At 47.2% G+C, this 13020-nt stretch overlaps 1 protein-coding gene across 2 annotated transcripts in view; it reads left to right on the forward strand.

Moving 5' to 3' along the window:
- XPNPEP1 (X-prolyl aminopeptidase 1) overlaps positions 1-13020 on the forward strand; it is a 51372-nt gene that overhangs the window by 20409 nt on the left and 17943 nt on the right. For both annotated transcript variants that reach the window (XM_045506541.2, XM_010969773.3), the window contains exons 4-8: positions 5471-5534; positions 6743-6847; positions 9730-9822; positions 10067-10210; positions 11853-11948. In XM_045506541.2, coding sequence (XP_045362497.2) covers positions 5471-5534; positions 6743-6847; positions 9730-9822; positions 10067-10210; positions 11853-11948 — 502 coding nt within the window. The remainder of the gene's footprint in view (positions 1-5470; positions 5535-6742; positions 6848-9729; positions 9823-10066; positions 10211-11852; positions 11949-13020) is intronic.

Here is a 13020-nt window from a genome sequence, read left to right on the forward strand (position 1 = left end):
TCAGCTTAGTCAAAGAGTTGCATTCTTGCCCGGGTGACTCTACCAGCTTGAGTTTTTGGCTGTGTTTATGGTTCCTCCTTTGGAAGACATGAATCAGATTTTCCTAAACTCTTTGGATCCTGCTCCCATTCCTCCAGGAGCTGGCTTCCTGTTTTGTATTTTTTAACCGGGCTCTCTCTTGGGGTGGAGGTAGTGATTTTTATCCCAGAGTGATTTTACCCACTGCGTTAATTAGAGTAATGCCAGCATCCTACCATGCCACCATTCCAGCTGGCAGAAGGGAAGGAGGATGGAGAGGGCACATCCATATTTAACTGCCCTGACTCAGACATCACGTCCCACCCACATTCCGTTGGTGAGAACTAGTCATGTGACACACAGCCATTTACTCTTCCAGTTTCATTTTTGTTGAGAACCTAGTGTGTCTGAGGCACTATGCCAGGCTCACGGCTTAGGGACGTGAAGGGTCGAGGAGGGGGAACGATGTCACTCCAGCATGGCCCCTGTAACTTTAGTCATGCTTGTTGTGGCACCCAGCCATCTGCCTTGAATGCCCTTGTCTATCTGCACGTGGCCATGTTGCTCACTCTTCTTAAAACCCAGCTCTGGTCACGTCACCACCTCCTCTTGAACTTTTATTCTGTCTCTAGAACTTGCAGGATAAAGTTTAAGCCTCTTAGTGTGATGTTTGAGGTCCTTGACCATTGTCTTCAGGCTGCCTTTCCAGGAGTTTCTGCTGCCACTCCCTTGAACTTTCTGCCCCAGCAGTCAGGCTAATTGCTTGCTGTCCTGCCACTGACCTCTTGCTTCTGGGCCTTGAACCTTTCCCCCTGTCTGGATTGCCTTCCTGCTTCTCCTCACCTGTCTGTGGTGGCCCAGGTCAAACCTCTGAGGTTGGCGTGATGGATTCAAGGCAGATATGAGCTTGGAACTGTAGCAGATGCCATACTGCACATGCAGCATAGGTTAGGTGGCTGTTGATTAGGGCTAGTGTTTCACTGATACCTGTCTTGTTTTGCTTGCTGGGTTGTGTACTCTGAGAAGGTACTTTCTTAAGCCTTCTATAGAGTCTGGCTTATCGCCTGGCGCAGAGTATTAAGTGCTGCAGTTTATCAAAAGCTTAGCATGTGCTAATTGCTTTATGTCACACCTCAGCCCTCCCAGGTCGCCATCTTTATCATCCCTGCTCTACTCATGAAACAGTTGAGCCCACAGTTTACCCAGCCAGTAAGTGGGGGAGCCAGGTTTGAACACAGGTTTGATTTCTGGAGGTAGGAGGTAGGAGACCTCACCTGCTTCTCCTCACCTGTCTGTGGTGGCCCAGGTCAAACCTCTGAGGTTGGCCTGATGGATTCAAGGCAGATCTGTTATGTGCTTGATGAAGGCAGAGGTAAATGGGGGGCATCCCTGTGTTTCTTGTTCCCCCAGAGTCTATAATCCAGCTATGCAGACCAGCTATGCACAGTGTCTGTACAGAATAAAAGAGGTTGCTTGGCAGGTGGCAAGGGCAAGGGCTTTTGAAAGTCAGACCTGAGGTCATATCCTGGCTCTGCCACTTAGAGCAGTGGTGCCTTGGGGGAAAGTAAATAATTTATTTCTCTGAGCTTCTTCTTTTTTCTAATCTGTAAATGGGGAGGATGATACATTCTAGAACTGCTGCTGTTGGGATCAGAATTAGAGGAAATGAAGCTAGGTACTGGCAGCTAGTAAATCTTAGCCAATATTATCTGTTATCACCCAAGGTGGGGGGCATGGATAAATGTCAACGTGGATGATCCTATAAAATTCAGAGATGTGGGAGATCTCTGAAAGCTGGATAAGTAAGAAAGCTTTGTGGAAAAGGGCGCATTTGAGCTGGATTTTGTGAGATGGCTAAGGATGTTTTTGTTTTTTTCCCCTGTAGTTTACATATATGTTTTATTTGGCTCTGTGTTATTTACACTGTTTGAGTTAGATGCCAACATTTAAAAACTGGGTGCTGTTTCACGAACACACATGCACTTAGCTTCTCCTGAAATAGTGAAGGTTGGCGACACATGGCTGCATTCCAGCACTGCGGGAATGAGCTGAGTAGGAGCTGCTGTCCAGAAAAGACACCCACCCTGTCTCGCTTGCACTCATTTAGTTTACTGGCTTGTACCCTGGGGCATTTGAGTTTGAAACCCCAGTTATAAGCCCTTCTGGTCTTTTTTCTGTTGGATAGAGAATTAGTTTCCTATTGTTGCTGTAACAAATTACCACAAACTTAGTGGCTCACAACAACACAAATGGATGATCTTACAGTTCTGGAGGGCTGCAGTCTGAAGGAGTCTTAAGCAGGGCTGAGTGAGTGTGGGAGGCTCTGGGGAGAACCCATTTCCTTGTCTCTGCCGGTTTCTAGAGGCCACCTGCATTTCTTGGCTTGTAGCCCTTTCTCCATCTTCAAAGAGGTGGCTAAAGGTTTAACTATGGAAAAAGATTCATCTCTCCTGCTTGTTCATTTATTCAGCAAATGTTGGTTGAGGCCTACTGTGTGTCGCCTGTGCCCTGTATAAGGGGCTGTGACAAATAAGACAAACACCTTGATCTCATGGGACTTACATTCTGGGGAGCAGGACAATACAATGACAATGTAAAACAGTCATTAAGATGAGAAACATCTAGAAAAATGTGCTGTACAGAGACATGAAAGAGGCTGAGTTGCTTCTTAAGTGGATCATTCAGGCAAGCCTCTCTGTGAAACTGACATCCAATCTGAAGTACAGTGATGGGAAGGAGCTAGCTTTTATTAGGTATGAGGAAGAGCATGTGCAAAGGCCCTGAAGCAGGAATGAGATTGGGAAGTACATGGAGCAGAAAGCAGGTGGGTGGCTGGAGCATTGTGAGTGGGTGAGTTGTGGGAGGAGAGCAGGCTGGATCGAGCCATGCCTTGGGGACTGGGCTGGGGTTTGGATTTTATCCTAAATGTTATGGGAAGCCACTGGAGGTTTTTAAGCAGGATGCTAACATGATACACACACATACACACATATTTTGAAAACTCTGAGAGTGTGTGAAGAGTGGGTTGTAGGGGCAATGGTCCAGGTAGAGATGAGGGAGGCTTGGACTGAGGCATGTTCGAGATGGAGAGAAATGGATGGTTTTGGAGAAAAAGCCAACAGCTGTGTTTCTTTGTGCCTTTTTCCTAGCATGCTACAGCTTTGGCTTATTTTAGACCTTTTGCTGCTCTCTAGGGAGAATGTTTCCGGGCTTTGCCAGCTTTATAGCCAGGGGAAGAGTGGGAGGCCCAGGCCCAGTGCTTGTCTGGCCTCTGCCTAGCCTGTTGGTGTGGAGGTGACAGCTTCGGTCAGCGATGTTTTTCTGGCATGTTGACCACTTAGGTCATGTCTAGACGTTCTTGTTCCAGACCTCATCTCGGTCCCAAACCAAACACGTCCACCTGCTGTTAATTCCACCTCCCTTTGGAGAAACTCTTCTCCTGCCTTTGCTGATGGCAACTCTAGGTAAACCCCTGTGGGGCCCTGTGCCTCCTCTCAGGCTTGCCCCAGGGAAGGGGTGGGGAGCGGCACTCCTCGAGAGCTGTGTCCCTGCGTGTAAGAGCCCAGCTGGGCCAAGGTCAGCAGTCCCTTCTCTGCCAGCCCCTTGCCAGTGTCCTCAGCCCCAGGCCAGGGGAACCTCCTTGTCAGTTGAGAGTGTCCTCTCTGTGTCTTCCCTGTTGTGCACTGTGGTTTTTAGCAGAAGGGTTATTTTTGTTAGCTTAGTTTTCCCAGCCTCTTAGACACTTGGTCACCCCTCAGGAAGAAGAGATTAATATTATCTCTTCTGTTGCATGTACACAGCCCTCTCAGGTTTCTGGTGAGTTGCTTTAAATGTTCACTTACTCTTCCTCACAGCAGTCCTAGGAGATGGGTGGGAACCCACTCCCCCATTTTGGCCTTTTTTCCCCACAGTCTTGTACTCAGTGATTACTGGGTTAATAAACAAAGGAGGATTCTTACAGTTCATAAATGATGCCTGTGGCCACTTTTTTCTGTGTCCTTAGAGCTCTCTGTTCAGTGTTCCTTTGTGTTTTGGGGATAAAACATTTGCTTGCCGTTGCATTCAGCAATCTGAAATGACCCATTGTAGAAATGAGGAACTGAGGCTGAGAGAGGCGAGGAGACTCGTTGAGGACCACATAGCTGGCCTGCTAGAGGGCAGGTGTGGCCCAGGGCTCCCAGAGTGCCTTCATCCTGCCATCATGATTCTCTCTGCTGGCCCTTCTGGCACCTCCGTGGGTCGTGGTGTTTTGACTGGTTTGAGGCCACGATTGTGGCTGCATTGGCAAAAGGGGCAGCTCGCAGCCACATGACAGGAGTAGAACATGGGTGCCATTTTTTTCCCGCCATCATGCTGGCTGTCCTGAAATGCCTTGGGGTCCAGCCAGTAGCCCCGTTTTCTATCTTTTTCTATCTGAAACATTCTTAACCGTGCCAGGTCCTTCAGCTCAGCAAAAACCACGTGAACAGTAGAAGGAGCAGTGGCTCTGGTGTCAAGCAGACCAGGTCCTGGCCCCGCTATTGACCTGTCAGTTACTTAACGATTCTGTCTTTGAACCTCCGTTTTCTCATTTGCTATTGGTCTTATTCTGGAAAGTCATTATGAGAATGAAGGATGGTGTGTTTTACTGGGGCAGCGTGGCACAAGGCTTGAGTCAAGGCTCTGGAGCTGACTGCCCAGGTTCAAATCCTGCCTCTACTACTTATTAGCTCTGTGACTTTGGACAAGTTCTTTAACTCTCTATATCTCACTGGCTATTGCCAGAAGTTACACACTGTAGCCTCATACCCCCTCCCCAAGAGTGGGAACTTAATTTTCTTCAGCCCTAATCCCCTTCCATTCAGAGGAAAAGAATTATCAGCTAGGAAGGACCTAGATGTGAACATGATGTTTTATTTTGCTGAAGCCTCTTGGATTGTAGGAAGTGTTTCCCTTCGTTCCCTAACAGGAAGGGACAGGGTCTGCGTGGGAGAGATTGGTGACACTGCCCTGGAAGAGGACACAAACAGGAAGTTCAGAAATAAGCTGATACCTAAAGAGACTTAAATTAGAGAATTATTGGCACTTAAAACAGAAATTCAGCCTTTTCAGAAAAAATAACAGATGCCTGAATGTCAGTGGCAAGGAAGGGAGAAGGCTCTTGGTTTGTTTTTAAGTAAGGGCTCAGTGAGGAGAGAGCAGTTTTGATCTGTTTCTCTTGACTTGCTTTGTTCTCCAGATGAAGAAATTGAGGCTAACGGGGAACAGCCCTTTTAGCCCTTAATTAATTAAGGTCTTTTGCAGTGTGCACTTATTTTCTTTTTTTAAATGTTCAGCTTGCCTTTTCAGCTAGACTGTCAGTTCCTTGCAGGCAGGTGCCCAGCTTTTGCCAGCCTTTGTCACCCTGCTGGGCTGAGCACGAGTTGGCATGTGACTGACCAAAGCCCAATTTCTTGTCCTTTGTGTTTCCCAGAGTGAATACATCGCTCCATGTGACTGTCGGCGGGCCTTCATCTCTGGATTTGATGGCTCTGCAGGTGAGTCACTAAATTCTCCCTTTGCTCTTTGGTACTTTTGTCTGCCTCCCCAAGATAACTGGACCCAGTTTCAACCTGTGATATAGAAGCAAAAAGAAAACACAGACTAGACGTCTCCATAAAGCCTCTGAAGAGGGAACGTGGTCCCAGCCCCCTCAGCTCCTAAGCTTACGTTTTAGCAATCCTTTTCTCTATGCCTTTGCTTTTCAAATCTTAAAAATTTTATCAAAAAGATATTTTTGAACTTTTTATTAAATATAACATACGTGCAGAAAAGTGTATCAATTAACCTGAGAGCAACGTGTGACTAGCACTCCAGATAGAAATGGGACATGACAACACTCTTGAGCCCCCTCCTTAGCATATCCGTCCTGTACAATTCTCTCAGTGCTTGGCTTTTGGTTTTTCTGTTTTCACTTTCGGTTTAAATGACAAAAGATTAACGTTGAGCTACATTGGTGCCCTGCACTAACTTTTTCAAAACTGTTGTGCCCTTGAGTTTTAGGGAGGGTTTCCCTCTTCAGACTCTTATCCCTTAAGCTTCTAGACTTGGTGGGAGCCCCTCTCTCCTCGAAGTTACCCCTCTGCTTCCTTGGATGTAAGTGTTGTCTTGGTTGGCACATTAGGATTGGTTTTGGCTGCCACCTCTGCTGAGAGCCCTGAGTTCTGCCTGGCCTGTGGGGACAGAGGGGAGGTAGAGGTGGGGGGCTTGAAGTCCCTGCTGGTGACTGCTAAGTCACCATGAACACTCACAGGGCCTGGGGGGTCTTTCTTGGGAAAGGTGAAACACCTTTTTTCGGGTGTCTGGTGGAGCTGATCACTGTGATCACTGAGCAGGAACTGTTTCCACCTCTGCCTTATTGATTAGGGGGCCCTTGTGGCTGTAGGTCCACAGACCTCGGTTCTACTGGTCTTGACTCATGCTGTGCAAGTGGGGTCCTTTCTGTGCAGGGACTGGTACCCACTGGGCTGCCTCAGGACTGTTTCCTTTAGAGCTTGGCCCACGGCTGGTTCTCTGTGGAATTGTCTTCGCTTGCCTGGAGGTTTCCTTGGAGTTAAAGGCCCACCGGCCCCACTAGAGTGGTGGTGGGTGGCCAGGCCACACAGGATCTGCTGCCTTTCACCGTACTGGCCTGCCTGCTGCCATTTTGTGTAGCTTCTAGGTGGTTGTCAGAAACCTTGTTAATTTCTTTGCTCCCCTGTTCCAGGCACAGCCATCATCACAGAAGAGCATGCGGCCATGTGGACTGACGGGCGCTACTTTCTTCAGGCTGCTAAGCAGATGGACAGCAACTGGACACTCATGAAGATGGGTGTGTAGAGGCATGGCTGCCTCAGCCTGAGCTGGCCAGCTCTGGGAAGGGACCTGAGTGCTCCTCAGGGCTCCTGGGTCTTAACCCTTTCATGGGGCCATGGACCCTTTTTAGAATCTACGATGTGTTAGTCTGCTCAGGCTGCCATAACAAAATGCCATAGACTGGGTGGCTTGAACAACAGAAATTTATTTTTTCAGTTCTGGAGGCTGGAAGTCTGAGATGAGGGTGCCAGTGGGATTAGGTCCTGGTGAGGGCTCTCATCCTGGCTTGCAGATGGCCACCTTCTCACTATGTCCTTTCACGGCTGGAGCTCTCTCTGTTTCTCTTCTTAGAAGGCCGCCAGTCCTGTTGGATTAGAAGCCTACCCTTATGCTTCATTTAGCCTTAACCACCTCCTCCAACCCCTGTCTCCAGACATAGTCACATTTAGGGATAAGGCTTCAGTATATGAATTTTGAAGGGATACAATCCAGTTCATGGCACAAGGAAAACCAAGAAAATGACATGCTTACATATACCATTATGCGTTCAATTTTGGAAGGTCCTGGTTCAGAAGACTCATTTTAGTGAGGAGAGACTGAGTGCCTGACAGGGCAGTTGCTTTGCTGCTGCTCACATAGCGTGCTGTGCATTTGATTCATGCGCTGGGGCCCTTTCCACTGCTTTTTGCTGTGTCATGATTCAGAGATAAAGGGAAGGGGCCACAGGCAGCTGAAACTAGGAAGCTCTCCCTCTGAGGATCCTGGACTCACTTTTGGCAGCTCAGCCATAGGGCAAGAGCGTGGGTCTGGAACTTTCTTGGGCAGGTTACTTCACTTTCAGTTTCCTCATCTGTAGGATGGAATAGTAATAGTAAGTACCACGTAAAATGGTGAGGATTAAATAAATAACATATGGAAGGAATACAGCTCAGTGTTTATGGAATAATGATTGTGTGATTGTGTGTGTGTGGGTGTTTGTGTTTGTGTGTGTACTCTGGTTTTTCATTTTCTTTTGTGCTGTAAAACAGTCTTTAGAAACATAGTTTTAGTGGTTGTACAAAGGTCTCTGCCTCCTGAAATCTGAACTTGGACAATAGAAGGAGGGAAAAGGGCCTACCAGGGCTGAGTGAGGAAGAGAAGATGAGGCCAAACACCTGATATTTCCTGTTTGTTGTAGGAAGTAAAGAGGAAACCAGGTTGTTACCAGGTTCACAGTTCAGGGATCAGAGGGCTGTTGACAACTGAGTTCAGCTGAGTTGACACCAAGATCCAAGCAGTTAGTTTACTGAGGGTGTGTGTGTGTGTGTGTGTGTGTGTATGCATACATATACATGTCTCCATATACATGTATATGTGTTGTTTGTCTTGGGGAAGAATTAGGAATGGTTTTATCCTGGCAGTGGATTTATTTTAAATTTCTATTTCTCAGAAATCTTTTTAGAAATATAAAAATATCAAAGCTACAGGTTGATGTTGCCCCAGGTGTTTTCTCTCTCTGTCTCTGTCTCTGTCTCTGTCTCTGTCTCTCTCTCTCTCACACACACACACACACACACACACAGGCATTTGGAGTCATGGGGCTGTTATAAATGGATAGGCCACTAGGCCTTTAAACTTTCTGATTACAGGCCTCTGTTGATGGCTCATGTGCCCTTAGTATATATGTATATTTGTTTATATGTTATATGTATGTGCTAGTGTCTGCCTGTATTTCAAATATAAGCAAAGATTAATTTCTTATTTTTTCAGAAAAAATACAAATGGAAGTTCTGATACTTCCTGCTTGCACCCCAGTGGATCATTTAGTGAGCCCCTGGGGTGTGGGTGTCTCTCTTTGGGGCCTACAACTCCAGCTCTTAGATCTGTCAGCACTTTGAGGGTCAGCGTGTCAGAGGAGCAAATACTGTCTGCCTGTTCCTTAGAAGAGCCCTGGGGGATGAATCCTCCTCCCTTCCAAGCCCCTCTCTGGTTTCTTCCCTAAGCTGTCTCTTCCCTAAGCCCACCTCCTCCGGTCTCTTCTGGTGGATTCGTTTGGGGAGTGATTCATCCCTGGGTTTTGCCAAACATCTGTCAGCTAAGAGATGACATGACTTCATGCTTTCAAAGTTGCACTAGGGGCATGGAGGAAACTGTTAATAAGTGGCTTGTTTAGTAATTTGAAAAAAAATAGGAATGCATCAAATAGCAAAAAACTCAATGCCAGCTTCTAGGCAGTTTTTTAGAATTGAGATTCATGAGCTCATTTCTTTATAAACCTTTAAACTTCTGTGGTGATGTGGTTATCAGTACTCAGATGAGAAAGTAGTAAAAATCAGTATTGTTTTAGAATATGTGAACTTTCACTCTTAATTTGATATTTTACCAAAATATTAATTGTTTAACAAAAATTTGATGAGAAAAGTATATGTCCCAAACATACAAGATTTTGGGTTGGATTAAAGAAAAACTGGGATATCAAAAATAATAGTTCCTTTTTTGAAACTTACTTGGTGTCCTATGACTGGTCTCTTAGAAATGGGAAGGGCTCTTTGCTCTTTGTAATTGGGAAACCCAGGGAGCCATGTTACAGACACAATGTTGGTTTCCTGTGTGTCCCTCTTACAATCTCTGGAAAGATTTCTCTGCTGCCAAGTCTTGTGCTTAGTCCTCCATTTAGGCCCGATTGTTGTGTGGGGTCCTCTATGTGGATGCTGCCCTCCAGATGAAGAGAGAGCAGTGTGGTGTGTGTTCCCCTTACCTGGTGTGGAATGTAAGGGAGGCTCCCAGCTCCAGCCTTCACGGAATCGCCACCTGGGCCCTCATCACGTGACCAGTAGTGGTAAAATGATCGAAGGCTGATGAGATAATTTTCATGATGACACCGTGGGAATTGTTTCTTATCAGTTCTTCTCTCTGTAGGTCTGAAGGACACACCGACTCAGGAAGACTGGCTGGTGAGTGTACTTCCTGAAGGATCCAGGGTTGGTGTGGACCCACTGATCATTCCTACAGGTGAGTAAGCATGGGCCCTTTCAACTTGGGTGAGGAAGTGGGTTCTAGATGCCTCTCCATCCTCCTTGTTTGCTTGTGGGATGTGAATATTTGGGGGCTCAGTGTGACTTGATGTCACAGTGAAGGTCAAGGTGAGGAGAAGAGCCACAGGAGTACCGCCATTCAGAAGGTGCCAGGCTCTCAAAGCCCTGCTGCCTGTAAAGGGTATTCAGTTCATAGCTAGGTCTCTTGTGTGTCTCCTCAGATTACTGGAAGAAGATGGCCAAGGTTCTGAGAAGCGCTGGCCACCATCTCATTCCTGTCAAGGAGAACCTTGTGGACAAGATCTGGACAGAGCGTCCTGAGCGTCCGTGCAAGCCCCTGCTCACACTGGGTCTGGATTACACAGGTCAGAACCACGGCTGCGCCCAGCAGGCCCCCGGCCATCATCCCCTCCACCTGAATGGAAGTCCTCTGAGTCCAAGTCGAGCTTGGGCTGATGGGGGGGATTTTGCCCCATCCTGGCACATGGGGCACTTGATGGAAGCAGTTCAGTTTGTTTCCACTTTGCCACCTACTTTGGCAGAGTTTATTCTTGCAAAGCTCTTGTGGGCAGACTGGCGAGTGCTGCCGAGAATGCTTTTTTTACCACTCAGTTGCTAACTGCCCCTCTAATGTGACTGATGTTGGAAACAGAGCGTAGAGGTTTCTAGATTCCTTCTCCTTTTCTTCTGCCAGCATTTGTAAGTTTACCCTCCTGGGCCCCCTGCCCTCTGTCTTATACCTTCTGTTTTGGGGTGTGGCCGGGTTTCTTTGGCCTGTGTGATGGTGCTGAGTGAGGAGCAAGCTCTGAACACTTGTGGGAGATGAGAGCGTGGATTTATGGAACAGTGAGGAGTGCAGAGGGAAAGGCCTGGGAGGTGGGGCTGTAGGGGAGGGAGCCTTGCTGTAGAAATGGAAGAAGAGAGGGGGATGGGGGCGGGGGTGGGTGGGTGTCTGGAATGTAGGCACATTGCCCAGAGGGGTCCTGGGAAGAAAGCATTACAGCCCAGATTCTCAGCCAAGTTTTAAACAGCATTCCCGAGCTGATCTGCAAAGCAGCGTTTGGTTGTGGCGGCAGCTTGCTTTCCTTGTGACGCCCTCACCTGAGGGTATTGCAGACTTGGGGGATGGGGCCAGTGAGCGGCCTACAGTCAGCTAAACATTTGCCAGTAGTGTGTTTTGAACTTTGTTTAACTGAAGCAGAGGCTCTGACCTGTTGGTTGTAAGAGAGGGGAGAGCACATGTGGCTAGTTAAGACGTCTGTTCAGCAGACACGTGAGTGCCTGCTGTGTGCAGGACACTGCCAGGTGCTGAGTGAATAAGACAGATGCCTGCCCTGTTCACCAGTGGCTGTACCCTGAGATACAAGGGCTGTTTCGTGGCGGGTGGTGATGGTGGGGATGGGGTGAGCTCCTCTAGGGCCACAGTTCATTTCTGGGGAGCAGCAGGGACACAGCTCAAGTGTGATTTGGATGTGATAGTCATAGTGAGTAGACTGCAGAGAATTCCTAGGTCTCAGCACTGAAAGGCTCCAGGAATGTATAGTGGTGGGTGATCGTCCCCTGGCCTCTGAGACTCGGTGAGTTCTCTCTGCTGGGTGGTCTGTTCTCAAAGCTCCCTGTGCTTCCTCTATTGCAGCAGCCTTCATACAGAAGTGTAGCTGACTGCTGGTTTGTCTGTCTTCCCTTCTGGATTGTAAGCCCCTTGAGGGCAGGGACTGTGTCGCTCAGAGCTGTAATCACAGTGACCCGCATAGTACCTGCAGGTATTTGCACCTGGGAAGTCTAGATGCTTCATGGACATTTGTTGGGTGAACAAATGAGTTACTTTTGCTGGGAGGCCATCAGGGCTCTCGACAGTCAACTAGCTTAGACAGGGTCACTTCTCTTGTTTGGGACTTGAATCCGGACCTTCTGGTTAAGAATTTGGAGTGGGTTCTTTCACTTGGCTCCCGCAGGTTCCTGGGACCAGTCAAGGGATGGAATCACAAGCATGTCTGTTTCTTGCAGGTGTTTCCTGGAAAGACAAGGTTGCAGACCTTCGGTTGAAAATGGCCGAGAGGAACGTTGTGTGGTTTGTGGTCACTGCCCTGGATGAGATTGCATGTGAGTGCTCTGGTTTCACTGCGGGGGCATGTCACTCCGTCTCTCCATTGCTTCTCTGGGAGTCTGTGTGTTCCTGCAAGTCAGCTTTCTGAGTGTCAGAGAATAAGCCAAAGACTGTGTTGTCACCAAGTGGGTATATGACATACCAAGTAGGATGGAGGAGGAATCACGGGGAGTGGGGGAGGGGAATGTAGCCTGGCCTGGAGCACTATTACAGCCAGGGGCTGATGTTAAATCTGTGGTGATGTCCCCCTCTGGCCTGTGATACCTCTGAGGAGGGACATTTCCTCCAAACTTTTTGTGTCTGTCAACATTTGTGTCTCTCTATAGGTGAAAAAGTGGGATCATAGGAGATTTTTTTTCTCTGTACTTTTCCTGTATTTCCCCAAGTTCTTCACAGTGAAGATGTTCTAGAAGTATTTCTACTGCAGAAAACTTCAGGCACTGAAAGTTCTTCACGAAGCCTTTGGACACACTAGCAGTTTCTTCATTTTCAGACCTTAAACTGTCCTCTGTCCTCATGCGGTTGTTCAGTGCCTTTTAGAACCTGAAGGGATCTGGTTGAACCTTTCTGTTTTGTCTGCTGTTTTATGACTGGATTTGACTCAGGGTACCGAAGAGGCACTGCCTTATCTTTTTATTTTCTCACTAGAGAAAAAGAGCCTACTACACAGTGTCGTATCTCTCCAATACCCAGCCCCCGAACTTTGTCAAGAGTATCAGTGATTTATATCCCTAATTAACTGAACCTCAACATCGGAGAAAATAATATATAGAGATAACTTCTCCCCTTGATTATTAAAAAAAACACATTTCTGTGTGGAAAACCTAGAAAGTGCAGAGAAAGTAGAAGAACAAAAAAATCACCTATAATCTTGTTACACAGAGACTCTGTTAACATTCTGTGCATATATAATTTTGTAGCTTGATTTTTTCCAGTTTATCAAGATACTCTAAGCATATACAAGCATAATTTTAAGCGAATACTAAATATCCCATTATATGGTTATATCATAATTTACTTAACCATTCCCCTAAGTATGGCTTTTGAGTTATGTCCGGTTTTTTTCAT

Source organism: Camelus bactrianus, chromosome 11 (genome assembly GCF_048773025.1).
Source record: "Camelus bactrianus isolate YW-2024 breed Bactrian camel chromosome 11, ASM4877302v1, whole genome shotgun sequence".
NCBI lineage: Eukaryota > Metazoa > Chordata > Mammalia > Artiodactyla > Camelidae > Camelus > Camelus bactrianus.